The sequence below is a fragment of the Melanostigma gelatinosum genome (genome assembly GCF_949748355.1).
Source record: "Melanostigma gelatinosum genome assembly, chromosome: 23".
Classification (NCBI taxonomy): Eukaryota; Metazoa; Chordata; class Actinopteri; order Perciformes; family Zoarcidae; genus Melanostigma; species Melanostigma gelatinosum.
Genome location: NC_136656.1, coordinates 1471976 through 1486001, shown reverse-complemented (window position 1 = coordinate 1486001; position 14026 = coordinate 1471976). Strand labels below are relative to the sequence as shown.

Here is a 14026-nt window from a genome sequence, read left to right as displayed (position 1 = left end):
AGCATCCTGAAGCACCTCGAAGGAGCTTTGTTGTTGCACAAAAGTCTGGGTTTCCTCAAACATAACGAGCGAACAGAAATGAAAAGTGGAGGAAGTGAAAAGTCGGCCACCAAAAAGAGGAGGGAGACAATGTAAATGTAAAGATAGCTGTTTCATAATGCAGCAGAATAGTTTTCAATTTGACCTTTTCAGGTGATAATAATAATTTCTTCATAACTCTGGTGACCCCAATTCAACATAAAAGCATTGTGCAAATATCATACAAGTGTAAATCCAACTGCAGAAACTCATCTTTTAATTAAAGATGCTATGACATTGGAATTGTTATTTGATGAAGAGTGCAAGTTGAAGAAAGGTTTGTAGAGCTTCATTTACTCTGTTGGCAGTAAAGAAGTTGCACATATTCTAATTTACCGAGATGTATTCTGTAGTTCACAACGGTTGGTTAACGTTTTACTTGGAGACCCGTTAAAAGTGACTTACAGAAGAATACAGAAAGTAATTAAGAGGAAAATGTCAGATGTCCAAAAACAATAAGAAGCTGCGTTGCTGTCGGGGCATCACAGTTAACATCTCTTCAATCACTTTTATTGGTTCGCTAACCTGCAGGTCCGTTCATCAGCGTGCTGTTGTCCCGCCTCCAGAACCTCCTGGAAAACTCCATCGCCGTGAACCTGCTGGTGACGGGCATCCTGGCCCAGCTGGCGTCGTACCCGCAACCTCTTCTGAGGTCCTTCCTGCTCCGCACCGACGCTCACGACCAGCCCAGCGTACGCACACTGCACCAGGTAACATCCACACGTCATGCACGCCTGATGCCGACGCTTCAGGCCTCTCGATGATCACCACGCCGACCCTTTTGTTCCCGTAGGTGTTGGTGTCGGTGCACGCTCAGATTGAGCGCTACGTGGCGGCCAGGCCGGACTTCCCCGCCCTGGTCACTCAGGCCTGGAGGTTCTTGTTGGCTAAAGACCAAGACAGCAAGTTTAGAGGTGAATGAACACACACACACACACACACACACACACACACACACACACACACACAGATGGGACAAGAAACCGCCCCAGCTGGAGGTTTTAGTGCCGCAATAAAACTCTGAGGTAGTTCATGTAGAAGTTACAGCAGCAGTATTAATAGGTTTATTATGTTAGTTTGCTTTAAAATGGTTTGAACAGAAGATCTCATTCTGTGTCCGTTGAATATGAAGCTACAGCGAGGAGGCGGTTAGCAGCGACTCCAGCAAGTTAATCCTCCCGGTTGCTTGTTTACAAATCCTACTCAGGCGGTAACCTCTGGTCCTGCAGAGTGAAGCCAAAAACCTGCATTCTCTCTAGTGTCCACCAGGGGGCGACTCCTCTGGTTGTATAGAAGTCTATAGAAAATGACTCTACTTCTCTCTTGATTTATTACCTCAGTAAACATTGTAAACATGAGTTTATGTCTCAATCTCTAGTTTCAAGTCTTCTTCAATACAGCATGATGTTCATTTAGTACATTATGGTCCATTTAGAGTCACACAGACCATAAAGCAGGGGACGCTTTAGGGCGGGGCTACACAGTGATTGACAGGTCTCTACCATGGTCCAGGAGCCGAATGGCTTTTTGTTGAGGGAACCAGTGACGCTAACGTCCTGCGGGCAAACTAAAATACGACATCCGCTCTATGTGCTGCATGAATTCAAAGTGGTATATTTTCAGACACAGTTTGTCGATCTCTGTCTGAAGCCGTCTCTGTCACGTTGGTGTCCCAGAGTGCCTCCAGTCTCGGGGCGGCGACATCTTCCTGGACCCGTCTCTCCCCAACGGCTCCGTGAGGACCGCGCTGGCCTCGCCTCCTCTCGCCGTGCTGCCGCCATGCCCTCCCATCCCCGCTCAAGCCAAGAGCCGAGTGTTCGCCATCGTCCTGTTCGCCGAGTTCCTGAAAGAGCTGGCCGCCATCGCCCAGGAGCACGGCGTCGCACTTGAACGCACCACGGAGGAGTGACTCACGGCCCGTCCGGCTTTAAATATCGGAGAAACTGCCAAGCACCAAACATGCAACACGAATGATATCACAGGATCATATTTACATGTACAGTATGTTTATATTTCTAGCAGTACTTGAATATGTTCCCCGTAACACATCAACCTCATTTGAGTAGTAATCAAAGTAACCTTAACCGAACGCATTGAAGTGACTTTCCAGCAGATGTTCTCAACATTTATCAACACGTTAACTTGTCTTCTAGCTATAGCTGCTCGGGCTGAAGGTTTGGAAATTCAATTTGGAAATTTAGACGCAAACCAGATGTCATTCAAAACGTCTTGAAAAGAAAAGCTTCACCTGCTCAACTTAATCATTGTTTATGCGTTAACAAGCTACTTCCTTCTACGGCGGCTCACGTTACCGCAGTTTCACAAGCGTGGAGAGAACTACGGTGGCCTTCAGGTTACCTAAAGATATACGTGTTTGGTTTGTCCTTTCTGGGCTACTGTAGAAACGTGGCGGACCCCGCCACCCGCTTCCAATGTAGATATGAAGGCTCAAAACACAAGGATTCTTAGTTTCAGGTGTTTGTACACTCATGAAATCGTAGTTATGAATATTATATTGTTATATATTCTGATAATAGATCCCCTGACATGCTACACACTGGCCCTTTACAAACTAAAAAAGAAGCTCTTCAGTTGTACATCTTTGCTTTGTCCCCCTGTTGTGTTATTGTGCGTGTTATTGAGCTGCTTCACCTCAACCTTTCAGCACATGTCCAGTAAATGTCTATTGACCAATGACTATTTGTCTTCACTGCTGCAGCTGATATTTGTGGATTTTTACAGCACGTCTTGACGTGCATGACGTCTTATTACCGAAAATGAAAAAGATGAAACGGGCAGAACACCTGTGATTGATTATGTCAACATGTTTATGTTTTCCTGTTGTGTCTTTATCTGCACACGCACACACACACACACACACACACACACACACACACACACACACACACACACACACACACACACACACACACACACACACACACACACACACACACACACACACACATAGTAATGTCAAAGCCTTACTTTAACCAACACTAATATTTTAGTGCATGAAACCAAGATGCAACAAATGAAATGAATCTAAATTCTTGTGCAATCATCAGATGTTGATGTTCCTCATTTGCTCTTCTGTCAACGTTTCATTGTTTTCAGTGTAAAGTGTGCGATTTGTTTTGTTGTCACGCTTCTACAGCGTTCGCTGTGCAAAATCAGGTCGAGTGTGAAATCAGACATCGTTCAGCAAATACAGGAGAAACTACTTTTCTTCTCAAAAGACTAAAACAGTGACAGCAACTGCTTTTGCCGCATTTGATGCGCTGCAGCGGCCTCTCTGCACAGCGCACTGTTACCATGGGGACGCTGTGGGACGCACTGCCGTGTGTTGATGCTGCCCCCTGCTGGTGAACACCAGCGGGGCCTCGTCTCTGCTCTTTACCGTCTCTCGTCTCTGCTTTTGGAATAAATTATTGCCAAAATGACGTAAAAATAATAAAACTGATTTTGACAATCTGATTTTCAGAAAACACCCTGGACATGTGTGTGCGTGTGTTTCTTGTTATTTGTTATTAATTACATGAAGCACTAATAAGGGTTCCTAAATGTATTTGGCTCCTGTCCAGTGGAAACCTCGTATCTCCAGATGTGTTGATGTGTTGATGCTGAATGTTTGTGATGAACTGAAGAATGAAGTGTTGACCTACAAGTTTTGAATGCTGAACACCTGTAGTGGAGTATTTTCACAGTGTGGTATTAGTACTTTTACGGCAGTAAAAGATTGCTGTCTGCAGGGTCGAACACTAGTCTTTGATATAAGTACGTCAATATACAATCAGAACGATATCGGATGAGACAGCAAGTCAGTGTCCTCTTCGAGAAGCTGTGGTGAGCGAGTTCCTGTTGGTAACCTGATTATACACTCAGGTGGCACAGACGGCACAGACTCGGTAAACTTTGGTGTTTTTCAACGTTTGCAGGAGAAGAGGAGAACAGGAGGTGATGATGATGATGATGAAGGTTCACCTGCTGATATGGGTTCTCGGTGAGTCAGAGAAAGAACTGCGTTTGCTCTGAAATATCTCTGCTTCATTGTAACACAAGGACTTTATTTCAGTCTGGATCAGTGAGGTAAATCTGAATTATGATTATTGTTTTATCTGACTTTTTCATTGAGTGATTTGATTCACAAACAGTAAACTAGTAACCAGTTCATGCACTTGTTCTCTTTCATATCACGTCTTCTTTCAGACTCGTGGAAAGAAAACGTTGTATTCAATAAACACTTCTGTTAATGTGAGTGATGAAGTGGTGAATATTCACCTGTGGAGTCTCTGAATGTCTGTAATGGAACTAAACGTCTCTTTAAAGATGTTTCCTCTCAATGAGTTTGTTCTCAGACTCTGATGATAAATCTCCACTTCAGCAGTTCTTACATTCACTCATCACTCACACACTCATTTATACTACATCCCCTCTTTAAAAAGCTTTGACAACAACAGAAAACAAGAATTATGAACATCTTTATCCAATGTTCAGAGTTATGTTCTGGAAAAAGTTATGTTTATTTTTCAGACTTCTCACTTATCATTGCCTTTGTCTCTGATCTCAAATGTAATTTGTTTTCTGGGAAATGTCCATGAAACTACTCACAACTTAGGTAATAACTTATTCTCGCTGTGACAAGCGGTCATAAGCAGACATGCTTTGTATTGATTAGTCACAAATAAAAGAAGCTATCGAAGCAGTTTGTTGTTGTATTTTAACCCTTTGATTGCTCTTCCTGTAGGTGCTGCAGCTCTTTTATTAAAGGGAGACGGTGATTATGATAACTCGGATTTTTCAGCATCTGGCAGCGGTGAATCAATCTTCGACCTATTCATACCTGGAAACTTGACACTCGCACATCCATGGCTGGTTCAAAATGACTCGTCCTCTCTTTCTTCCTCAGGTAACCTCAATCTACTCCATGATCACTCATTTGTCTTATTCACGTCAACACTATGATAACTAACGTAGCCGATGCGTCCCACTCTTTAAGATGGACTTGGGGGAAGTTTACAGTTAAAGTTGAAAATAGAAACAAAGTTTAAAACAAAATCAAACCCCTGTTCTGCTTATCCAAGTACGTATTTCTAAAATAAGCTTCCAGACATTTGACATTTGTCTTTGTCACACTGTAATGTAAGGGCTACCAAGCTAACCGGGGACAGCCGGCCGACTGATAGAGGAAGTAATATGCCATGCGTGAAGGTGCAGCGCTTAGGTCGGTGGACGGGTGTTTTACATTCATCTTTAACCATAATAGCTGGTTTGGCACAATCACAGTCACACAGAAAGGGAGAAAAAAGCATTCTCCAGTATCTTCGTTCTCGTCTTCAAATAGTACAAACTACAACAACCTTTCATTTTATGTGCCACATGAATTTGAGCTTAGATTTCCAAACAGAGGAAGCTATTGGTAAGTTGCACCAATCACTTTTATTTAAGTTCCTGAATCTACGTTACAGTTAGCAGCTAGCTGGCTTGGAGTGCACCTCTACTCCTTCAATAACTTTCTGGAATGAAATGATGTACAACTCTGAGAACAAAATGCCAGAGAAAACTAAGCTTGTGATTAAATAGCACGAGCACTTCTCTGGCTTGCTAGTGCGTTAGCGTTAGCTTACCAGCTCCGAGAGCCAAACACGGGTAAACCTTGCTGTGCCACTCGGTGGTGTGACTGGGCCTTTGACTCATTCATAGAATGTTCTGTCCCTCATGTTACATGTTAATGGCTCACCTGTCGTCTCTCTCTACCTACAGATGCAACAAACACCACCAAGGACTCTTCCTCCTCCTCCTCCTCCTCAGCTAACCTCCACCCGCTCTGTCTGGTCTTTGTTCTCTTGGTTCTGCTCATGTTAGCATTTTAAAATAGCATCTTCTTTAATGATAGACTTAGTGAATACACCTTTATCTCTGAATCTCTTTATTTTATCCAGCCAGGATATGATTTTGTTTGCATTGCTTGCTGGAGTTACTGAGATGTGTCTGTATGCAGATGATGCTGCTCGTTATCTTTGATTTGCTTCCGATGTGCATTATAAAGTAACTAAAGTGAAAATGTTTCAACGAATCTATGAGTAAAAATGTTTGATCAATAAAGGAATAGAGCAAGAACGGCTTCCTTGGTGAAAGTCCTTTGTTTGTTTCGTGGTATTGCTGCTTGTGGGATCTGAGTACTTCTTCCACCCAATCAGACTCTAAAATCTGACATCTTTTATCAAAATCTAATTCCACTGGTGCTGCTGTTGACATCACATCCTGGCCAGTTATCCAAAGATTGAAAAAAACTAGATGTTTTAGATCAGTTTCTGAACTTATCGAGAAGTAAGACGTTCTTAGACTGATCTGAAATCAGTGAAATCTTTAAAGCTAAATACAGCTGCTTTTCAATAGCTTTTAGAGGAGGTCTGCCATAGTTGCAGGGGTGTCATGATGCCGTTTGTCTGCACTGTATGTTGTGGCTGCAAACATGACGGAGTGAGGATTAGTACTTTGCAGGTCCTGTTGATGTGCTGCTGAGGTGGGAGCTAGCATCCTGTGTGAATCTGTAGCTAGCGCTGCGGTTGATGACTCAGTTCCTGAATACTGACAGATATCGAGAGAGAATAAGAGGGTCGAGAGACATAGAGAGTAGCAGAGAGAGAGAGAAGAGAGGGGAGAGAAAAACATACAGTAGCCGGAAAGTACCAGATATAAGAAACAGCGAGAGGAAGAAGGATAAAAGTGAGCTGGCTTTGCTCAAGGGTTCATCGTCATTTCAACACGTTCTCACTCCCAGATGTTGAACCTCCTCAGACCAGTCTCCCTACGAGTGAAGCTCATTTCAGCCCTTTGTAATGTGTCGGAACCACAAAAACAATTCCCTGTTTGACGAGTTGAAGTGGGAACAGGATGAAACAGGAAAGAGTTGAATTCCCACAAAGTTAGAAAAACATTGTATCATAGTACTAATGTTCTGTGTCAGAACAGACAAAAAGCAAGAGATGAAGAGTGAGAATAAAGCAAAGAAGGAAGGGAGGCAACATGTGAGTTGTAGGTGGGATGAGAGACACAACAAGAGAGGAGAGGGGGAGGAGGTTGAGAGAGAGAGAGAGAGAGAGAGAGACAGAGAGAGAGAGAGAGAGAGAGAGAGAGAGAGAGAGAGAGAGAGACAGAGCGACAGAGAGAGAGAGAGAGAGAGAGATCACAAAACAGAAAGCTCACTACAAAGTGAGAGTGGAGGAAAAGGAGTTTGTGGAAAAAGGAACAAGATAAAGGAAACGGGAACCTCCACCGCCTTGTGGATGATCCTCCACCATCTTTAAGAAGATATTTTTAGAGAGAGAAGTAAATTCGTCACCACGATGAAGTCATGGAGTCGCCTCGGCTTCCTCGGTGAGTTCAGACCAAACTGCCTCAGATGTTAAACTCTTGTTCACTTTTCAGAGTGATCTCTTATAGAATTTTTCTTTTGTTTTATTGATATCGACTACATTTGTATGCTGCTCTCCTGCGCTCACACAGACTCCACTATTCTGAACTTTCCAGGCTGGAGTTGAGGTTGTTGAATCAGACGCTGCAGAAGCCTCGTGCTTTCACTGCTCGTGGTGTCGATTCAAGAAGTTCTTATGAAATCTCTGATCTCGCTGCTCCTGCTGCCATCCGTTTCATTTACCAACACTTTCAAGGCCTTGATCGAGTCTCAAATCTACTCTTGAATGTCCTTGAATGACTTTCAGGTTAACTCAAGGACTCGGGAACAATCGACATAATGCAGGAAGTCGTGTGCAGCACACCAACGCTTCGATGCAAGGGGAACTGAAGAGTGACTACAAGTGAACTTTCAGGAAATTACAAAGCAAAACACAGTCAATTATTCATTTGAATATGAGAAAAATAATATTAGACAGTGTGTAAATATGAAATATGTTGCTTACAAATATGGGGCATAAAGCATTTCATGCGTTACATGTTAAAATATAAAATAATCAGACAGTGCAGAGGTCCACGGAGACAATAACGTGTGACTCTGTTGTGTTTTGGATCTGTCTTCTTTACTTCACTGATCACATTTTCACACCAACGTTTGTCTTCTTTCACACGTGTGAAAACGTGTTGCAGCAACAGATCTGTGAAGTAAAACCACCTTCAACAAGTTGACCCGTCAACTGCAACAGAGAACATGTGCAGAACGGTGTCGGAGCGGCCGCTCCCTCAGCTTACGTTAGCCAGAACCTGTAGCTCATCAATGTGAAGACTAATGTTTGCAGTACAAAGTAAAACATCATCTAAAAGTCACATTTGTTGTTTTATGTTCCTCCCCTCATCTTTCCCTCTCTCTGTTTCAGTTCTAGCAATTTCCTCAATTTCCAGAGGACAAAACAAACCTGCTGTTGCTACAGGTGCTCCAGGTGCTCCAGGTGCTCCAGGTGGTCCAGGTGCTCCAGGTACTCCAGGTGGTCCAGGTGGTCCAGGTGAGGGGAGGGAAGGTTGATTCATTGTGGATCAGGGTCGCGTCCCGTCGTGGACAGTTCTGTATTGCAGTGGTTCCCAAAGTGTTTTAAACGAGCAATGTCAGCACGCTGATTGTGAGTGTGGGATCAGTTGAAGTGTTTTTATTTATTAAACATACATATACATACATATATATATGTATATATATATGTATATATATATATATATATATACATATATATATGTATATATATATATATATATATATATATACACATATATATATATATATATATATATATATATATATATACATGTATATACATATATATACATATATATATGTATATATATGTATATATATATATATGTATATATGTATGTATATATATATATATATATATATACATATGTATATATATATACATATATATATGTATATATATATACATATATATATACTTCTACATATATATGCAACTTCTGGTTCTGAAATGTGAAGCCAGCATTAGCTTAGCTTGTACTTAGCTCCGCCCCCTCACCAGATGCCAACGGCCAAAAAACAAGATGGTGACGGGCCAAAAAAATAAAGTGACGACAGCCAAAAAAACCACGGCCAATATGTCGAACTCAAGGCTTCAAAACAGCAGTCCACAAAGCAATGGGTTCCCTCGAACCGCTTCAGGAAGCACCGTGTCTTGTGCTCTGCGGTGCTGAAATGTGAACGTCAGGTAATGTCTGGATGTGACTTCCTGTGCTGTTGTATGCAGCATGTTGGGCTCTGTGCTGTCTTTCTGTTGTCCCTTCACCCTCCGTCTCTGAGTCACAGCCGTGGGGGGGCAGGGCCACCACATCCTGGACCGGCCCGTGTGAGGGGAGGTGGTCTCGGGGCCACACAGTCTGATTCTGGTTGCGTCTTTCACGTCTAACACAGATCCTGAAGTCATCTCTACCCTTACCCCGTTACCAGCTGACCGTCAGAATACGAGTACCGGCACCACGCCGCCCTCCTCGTCTCCTCAGGATGATCCATCAGCCAACGCAACAGACCCGTCTCCTTCCGTCTCTATGGTAACAGCCAAGCTGAGCCGGTATCCTGTAGCACGTGACCTCCCAACAACAACTCGACCAATCAATGTGGACCTGAAGTTATCCTCTCACGACTGAGGAGCCTCACAAGCCTTTATTCCATGCTGAAGACATTATTCAACCTTTATTAAAATAGACCAATACATAATGGTGACCAGCTGTTCTGATGGTCGATAATCACGTGGAACTAAAAGGAGACTATTGCTTTCTGGAACGTCGGAATGAAACACAAAAAGTGATCCTAAAATGTTATGGAAATACAAGACGTTTAAGTTGAGCTAAAATAACCCAAAACACCAGCACTAAACAGGAAAAACACGAAACTACTGAGAAACAACAGCACAGCGCTGGAAGTAACTCGATACATTCACTCAAGTGTTGCAATTTGTACTTCAACTGAATATTACTATGTTCCGCTACTTTCCACTTCTACTCCACTACATCTTGAGCTACTTTGATGTAGATTAATGATACAGTATATTTAACAGATTAATTATGTTTTATTGTAGATATTCACAATCTACTCAGCAGATAATGTTTATAAAAGAATTCAGATGAATCTCAGCTGCACCACTAAAATACAATCAGATAATAAATATATATTATTCTGAAATGGGCCATTCTAACATCTCCACGGTTTAAAAGCAGCACATTAGAAGCTGTGCGGCCGCTCACACAGCAGACGTCAGCTGGTCGGTGACGTGACGCTCTAACCGTCTTTTACAGACTCGAGAAGCAGGAAGATCCGGCACAGACGGGCCGGTGAAGACGATGACAGACGGAGTCAACGGCAGCACAGCGACACCGACCAACAGCTCGTCCTCACCAGGTACCGCGCGCTGCGCTGCAGAAGGCCTTCTGTGCCTCCGGCTGTCTTCCTGTGTGTCCAACCACAACCATCACATGCTCACACTCTGTTACTGCTCACCGACACACACTCACTCACTCACACACCACCAGACGCGCAGCCTCTCTGAAAACAAAAGTTTAAAATCACATTTTCTTTGTGATTGTGAGGAGAGGATGAAAATTCTAGTTTTTGGTAATCGATTACATCGTTTCAGTTATTTTTTCTTGAGCAAATACAACAAAACATTTGCTGGTTGCAGCTTCTCAAATGAAGGATTTGATGTTTTTCTTGGTCACATGTGACGTTAAACTGAATATCTTTGGATTGTTTGGATGAAACAAGCTATTTGAAATGATTCATGGATCAATCGAGAGCGGAAGGAAGCTTCCTGTCTGTGTATTATGTTTATTCATGTTCTCCACGAGGGGGCGTGAACCTGTTTGGGTTGAGTTCCTGAACGTTAACCACAAGTCTGTTTCTTTTAGTGAAAATTGAAGACGCGGGTCATTCGTCCTTTAGCTGGGGTAAGTTTATTGTACTGTTACCTTTTGTATTGATCATCAGGGTAAAGCAGCATCTGTTCTATTCATCCTTCTGCTCCTACTATTAAACTAACTTATGATCATGTATATAATTACTTTTTAAGGTGTGAAACACACTCAAAAAGGCGAGATAATTGTTAATAAAGATTAGATAAGCTCTACAGGTGCACAAAGAGCCTGAAAGCGAATGCACCCGTCTCTGTCTGCAGGCTATGTGATCCTCGTATTGATCGTCTTGGTGATCATCATTCTGTGTGCCATCCTCTACTTCCTCAGGAGAGTCTCCAGGGTAAGACAACCTCGTTTTCCTTTAAAATACACATTCTACATCCGCTCGTTCAACGCTCAGCCGTTAGCGCTGACGTTGCGTTTGTTTGTTCATGTAGACGTACTCGTTCGACCTCCATCGTCCGGCTCCCGCCAGCCATCTCAACGAACCCATCGGCACCTTTGAAACCGTCTACCTGGACGACCTGGGTGTGTTTACGCTCTCGAAACGACTGCAGCATGAGTGTGTGTGAGCAGGTCCTGACGTTGTGTGTTGTATCTCAGAGCGACCGTCTTCCAAAGACCAAGTGACCACCGGCGACCTTTCGCCTCCTCCTGTATCCAACGGCACAACTCTGCCGTCGGCGGAACGGCGCTCCGATGGAGAGAGCGGTACATCAGATGCTATATTACAACATTCAACATTGTGAAGTCAAAACCATTAAAAACTCTTTCGACAGCAAACCATGTGGTGAAAACCAAAACACGAGCTAAACTGCCATCATCACAGCTGCATGAGTCTCTAGGTTATTGATATCAATGTGTAGTCCATGGAAATACCACCAGCAGTTCATATTATCACAAGAAACAGGGAAACTCTGGATGAGCAGGGATGCACTGAGCCCAGTTTGCCACAAGAGGAAATTAGAAGTTTCTCGATGCGTTTATGTTTTTCCCTCCATGACTCTCGAAAGCTAAAAACATAGTTTGGTTCCACAAGTCAAGTTAAGCCTCAAACACCTGATCCTGTGTTAGTTTCCATGTTATCAACAAAGCATCTTGCATCTGATCAAATCCCCGTTTCTTCTTAATCGCTCTCCATTAAAAACGTAGACTTTAGTCACAGAGTCGAGGTAATGGAGGTCGCAAGATGACAAGAAATGAGGTTCTCAGGTAGTAAATAGAACAGATGACAAAGGGAAGAAATAGGAGACGGCAATAATAGTGTTCTCTGGTATTATAAATATATATATTAAATATATATTAAATATTCTCTGGTGCACTCAGAAAACATTCCCGTCTTACCTTTCCTTCTCTTCTGCTCGCTCCAGCTCCACAGGAACAGCCAGATGCAAACGGTACGGAGACGTCGCCCACCAGCAACGCCAGCAACGCCAGCAACGCCAGCAACGCCAGCAACGCCAGCAACTACAGTCCCTCGCTGGGCGACGGCCCGGCGGACAAGCCCCCCAGCCCGCTGAGCTGCATCAACATGTTCTTCGATGCTGTTGGGGAGGAGCAGCAGAATGAGAACAACAACAACAACCCGTGTAAGATACTTAAAATACATACAAACACAAAATACCAATACAAAAACCAGCATACAGCAGTATTCATATTTGTCTTGAGTCTACTGAACAGCTTGTTCATGATTGGTGGAATGACCCTCAAAGGACAGGAGCCGGGCAGGTGTCATGGATATCATGGAAATATGTGCACAAATGAACAAAATGTGGTTTTAAACCACCGAGTTAACGGTTAATACGGTATCAGGTACGCCAAAGAGCATACTGCATTACATTTCAGTTTCTGCTGTTTTGTTCTTCACAGATTAGTCATTTGAATTGTTAAGACTTTGTTCGCCTCTTGTTTGTAGTCTTATCGTGTTTCCTCGGCACAATGTGAGGAGGAGGAACCTGCTGGCTGCAAAATTGAAAAATAGCGAGAATTTAGTTTGACTTAAAACAGCTCTCAAACATTTTGTGTCTTATTAAATTGGGAACTAGCTCGGAGTTGTTAGACGGTACCTCTGACGGGTCTAGGCCAGCGAATTATAATCTTCTTTTTGGTGCTAAGCTAAGCTAAATGAATCAATTAGCAGACATCAAACAGCTTTTAACTCCCAGCAAGACAGAAGAAAAGTGCACTTTGCTGAATATTCTGTGAAAATATATCTAAATCTAAAATGTCATGTGCTTTTTTATCCCCTTCTCCTTCTCTTTAGCGGTTTGCTCCAGGGACCCGTTTGTTGAAATAAACCTCGATGAGGCGGCGTTGTGCGATCAGCTCCTCATCTCTCCGGAAGCTTCTTCTTCTGTCCTCCCCTTCTCCTTCTCCTCCTCCTCCTCCTCCTCCTCTTCATCTTTGCACCTCCAATGACGACCCCACAGCTCAACATGGAGGTCACGGAACCAGAAAGAGCTCGCTTACGCTTCATCTTCTCTGTTGTGTGGATGGATTCAGCACATCCTGATAATGGGTTTATATCTAAATGGACATAACTGTCAAACAAGAGTTAGCTCAGTTAACCTGAACTAACCACTAGCGAAGCTAATGAGTAGCCAGATGACTCAGCGATTTTAGCTGGCGCCTTCAGCAGTAACCCTTTGTTTTATTAACGCTTCTCTTAAAAATGAATTTGGCTTTTTGTAATGGAGAGCTATGATTTGCTGTAAGCACTGTTTTCTCAAACTACAAACATATGTTGTTATCAAGCTATTAAACATCTTGTATTTCTACTGGCCGTGTCCGTTTCAATCAATACGCACTGAAGAGTCCACACTACACGGTGGCTTCACCATTTCATAGGACTGTAAACTGTATTTTACCCGAATGGACTCAAAGTATCCCACAATGCAAAGTGAAAGTAGTATAAGCACGTACAGTAAGACTGATTCTGCGCATCATGAGACCACCATTATGAAAGAGACATCTGCAAAACTATTGACAAGATGCCTTCAAACTGCAAATAAGGTACATTTGAACTCTTTCTATTTAGATGTTTTGATCCATGGAGGTTTAAATCTATACATCTTCCCTT

The 14026-nt window shown here is 42.9% G+C and overlaps 2 protein-coding genes across 5 annotated transcripts in view; both read left to right on the top strand.

Moving 5' to 3' along the window:
* The window catches only part of LOC306796297 (FHF complex subunit HOOK-interacting protein 1A-like), a gene marked incomplete at its 5' end in the record, with an annotated part of 15017 nt that extends 12718 nt beyond the window's left edge, over positions 1-2299 (top strand). Inside the window, 3 exons of the mRNA XM_079295155.1 lie at positions 610-788; positions 872-992; positions 1755-2299. Coding sequence (XP_079151281.1) covers positions 610-788; positions 872-992; positions 1755-1987 — 533 coding nt within the window. The 3' untranslated portion in view covers positions 1988-2299. The remainder of the gene's footprint in view (positions 1-609; positions 789-871; positions 993-1754) is intronic.
* Positions 2300-7257: 4958 nt separating this feature from the next.
* Positions 7258-13659, top strand: LOC306796958 (uncharacterized protein). Of its 4 annotated transcripts, none has more exons than XM_079296057.1 (10): positions 7258-7458; positions 8412-8483; positions 9452-9588; positions 10333-10435; positions 10942-10980; positions 11208-11287; positions 11385-11475; positions 11551-11658; positions 12318-12536; positions 13211-13659. In XM_079296057.1, the coding sequence occupies exons 1-10, from the start codon at positions 7428-7430 to the stop codon at positions 13363-13365; spliced, it is 1035 nt and encodes a 344-aa protein (XP_079152183.1). In that variant the 5' UTR covers positions 7258-7427; the 3' UTR covers positions 13366-13659. The 4 variants fall into 4 exon arrangements, with proteins under 4 accessions (XP_079152183.1, XP_079152182.1, XP_079152184.1 ...); XM_079296056.1 differs by having other exon boundaries at positions 8412-8537; XM_079296055.1 differs by lacking the exon at positions 7258-7458 and adding an exon at positions 7560-7888 and having other exon boundaries at positions 8412-8537.
* The last annotated feature ends 367 nt before the right edge of the window (positions 13660-14026 follow it).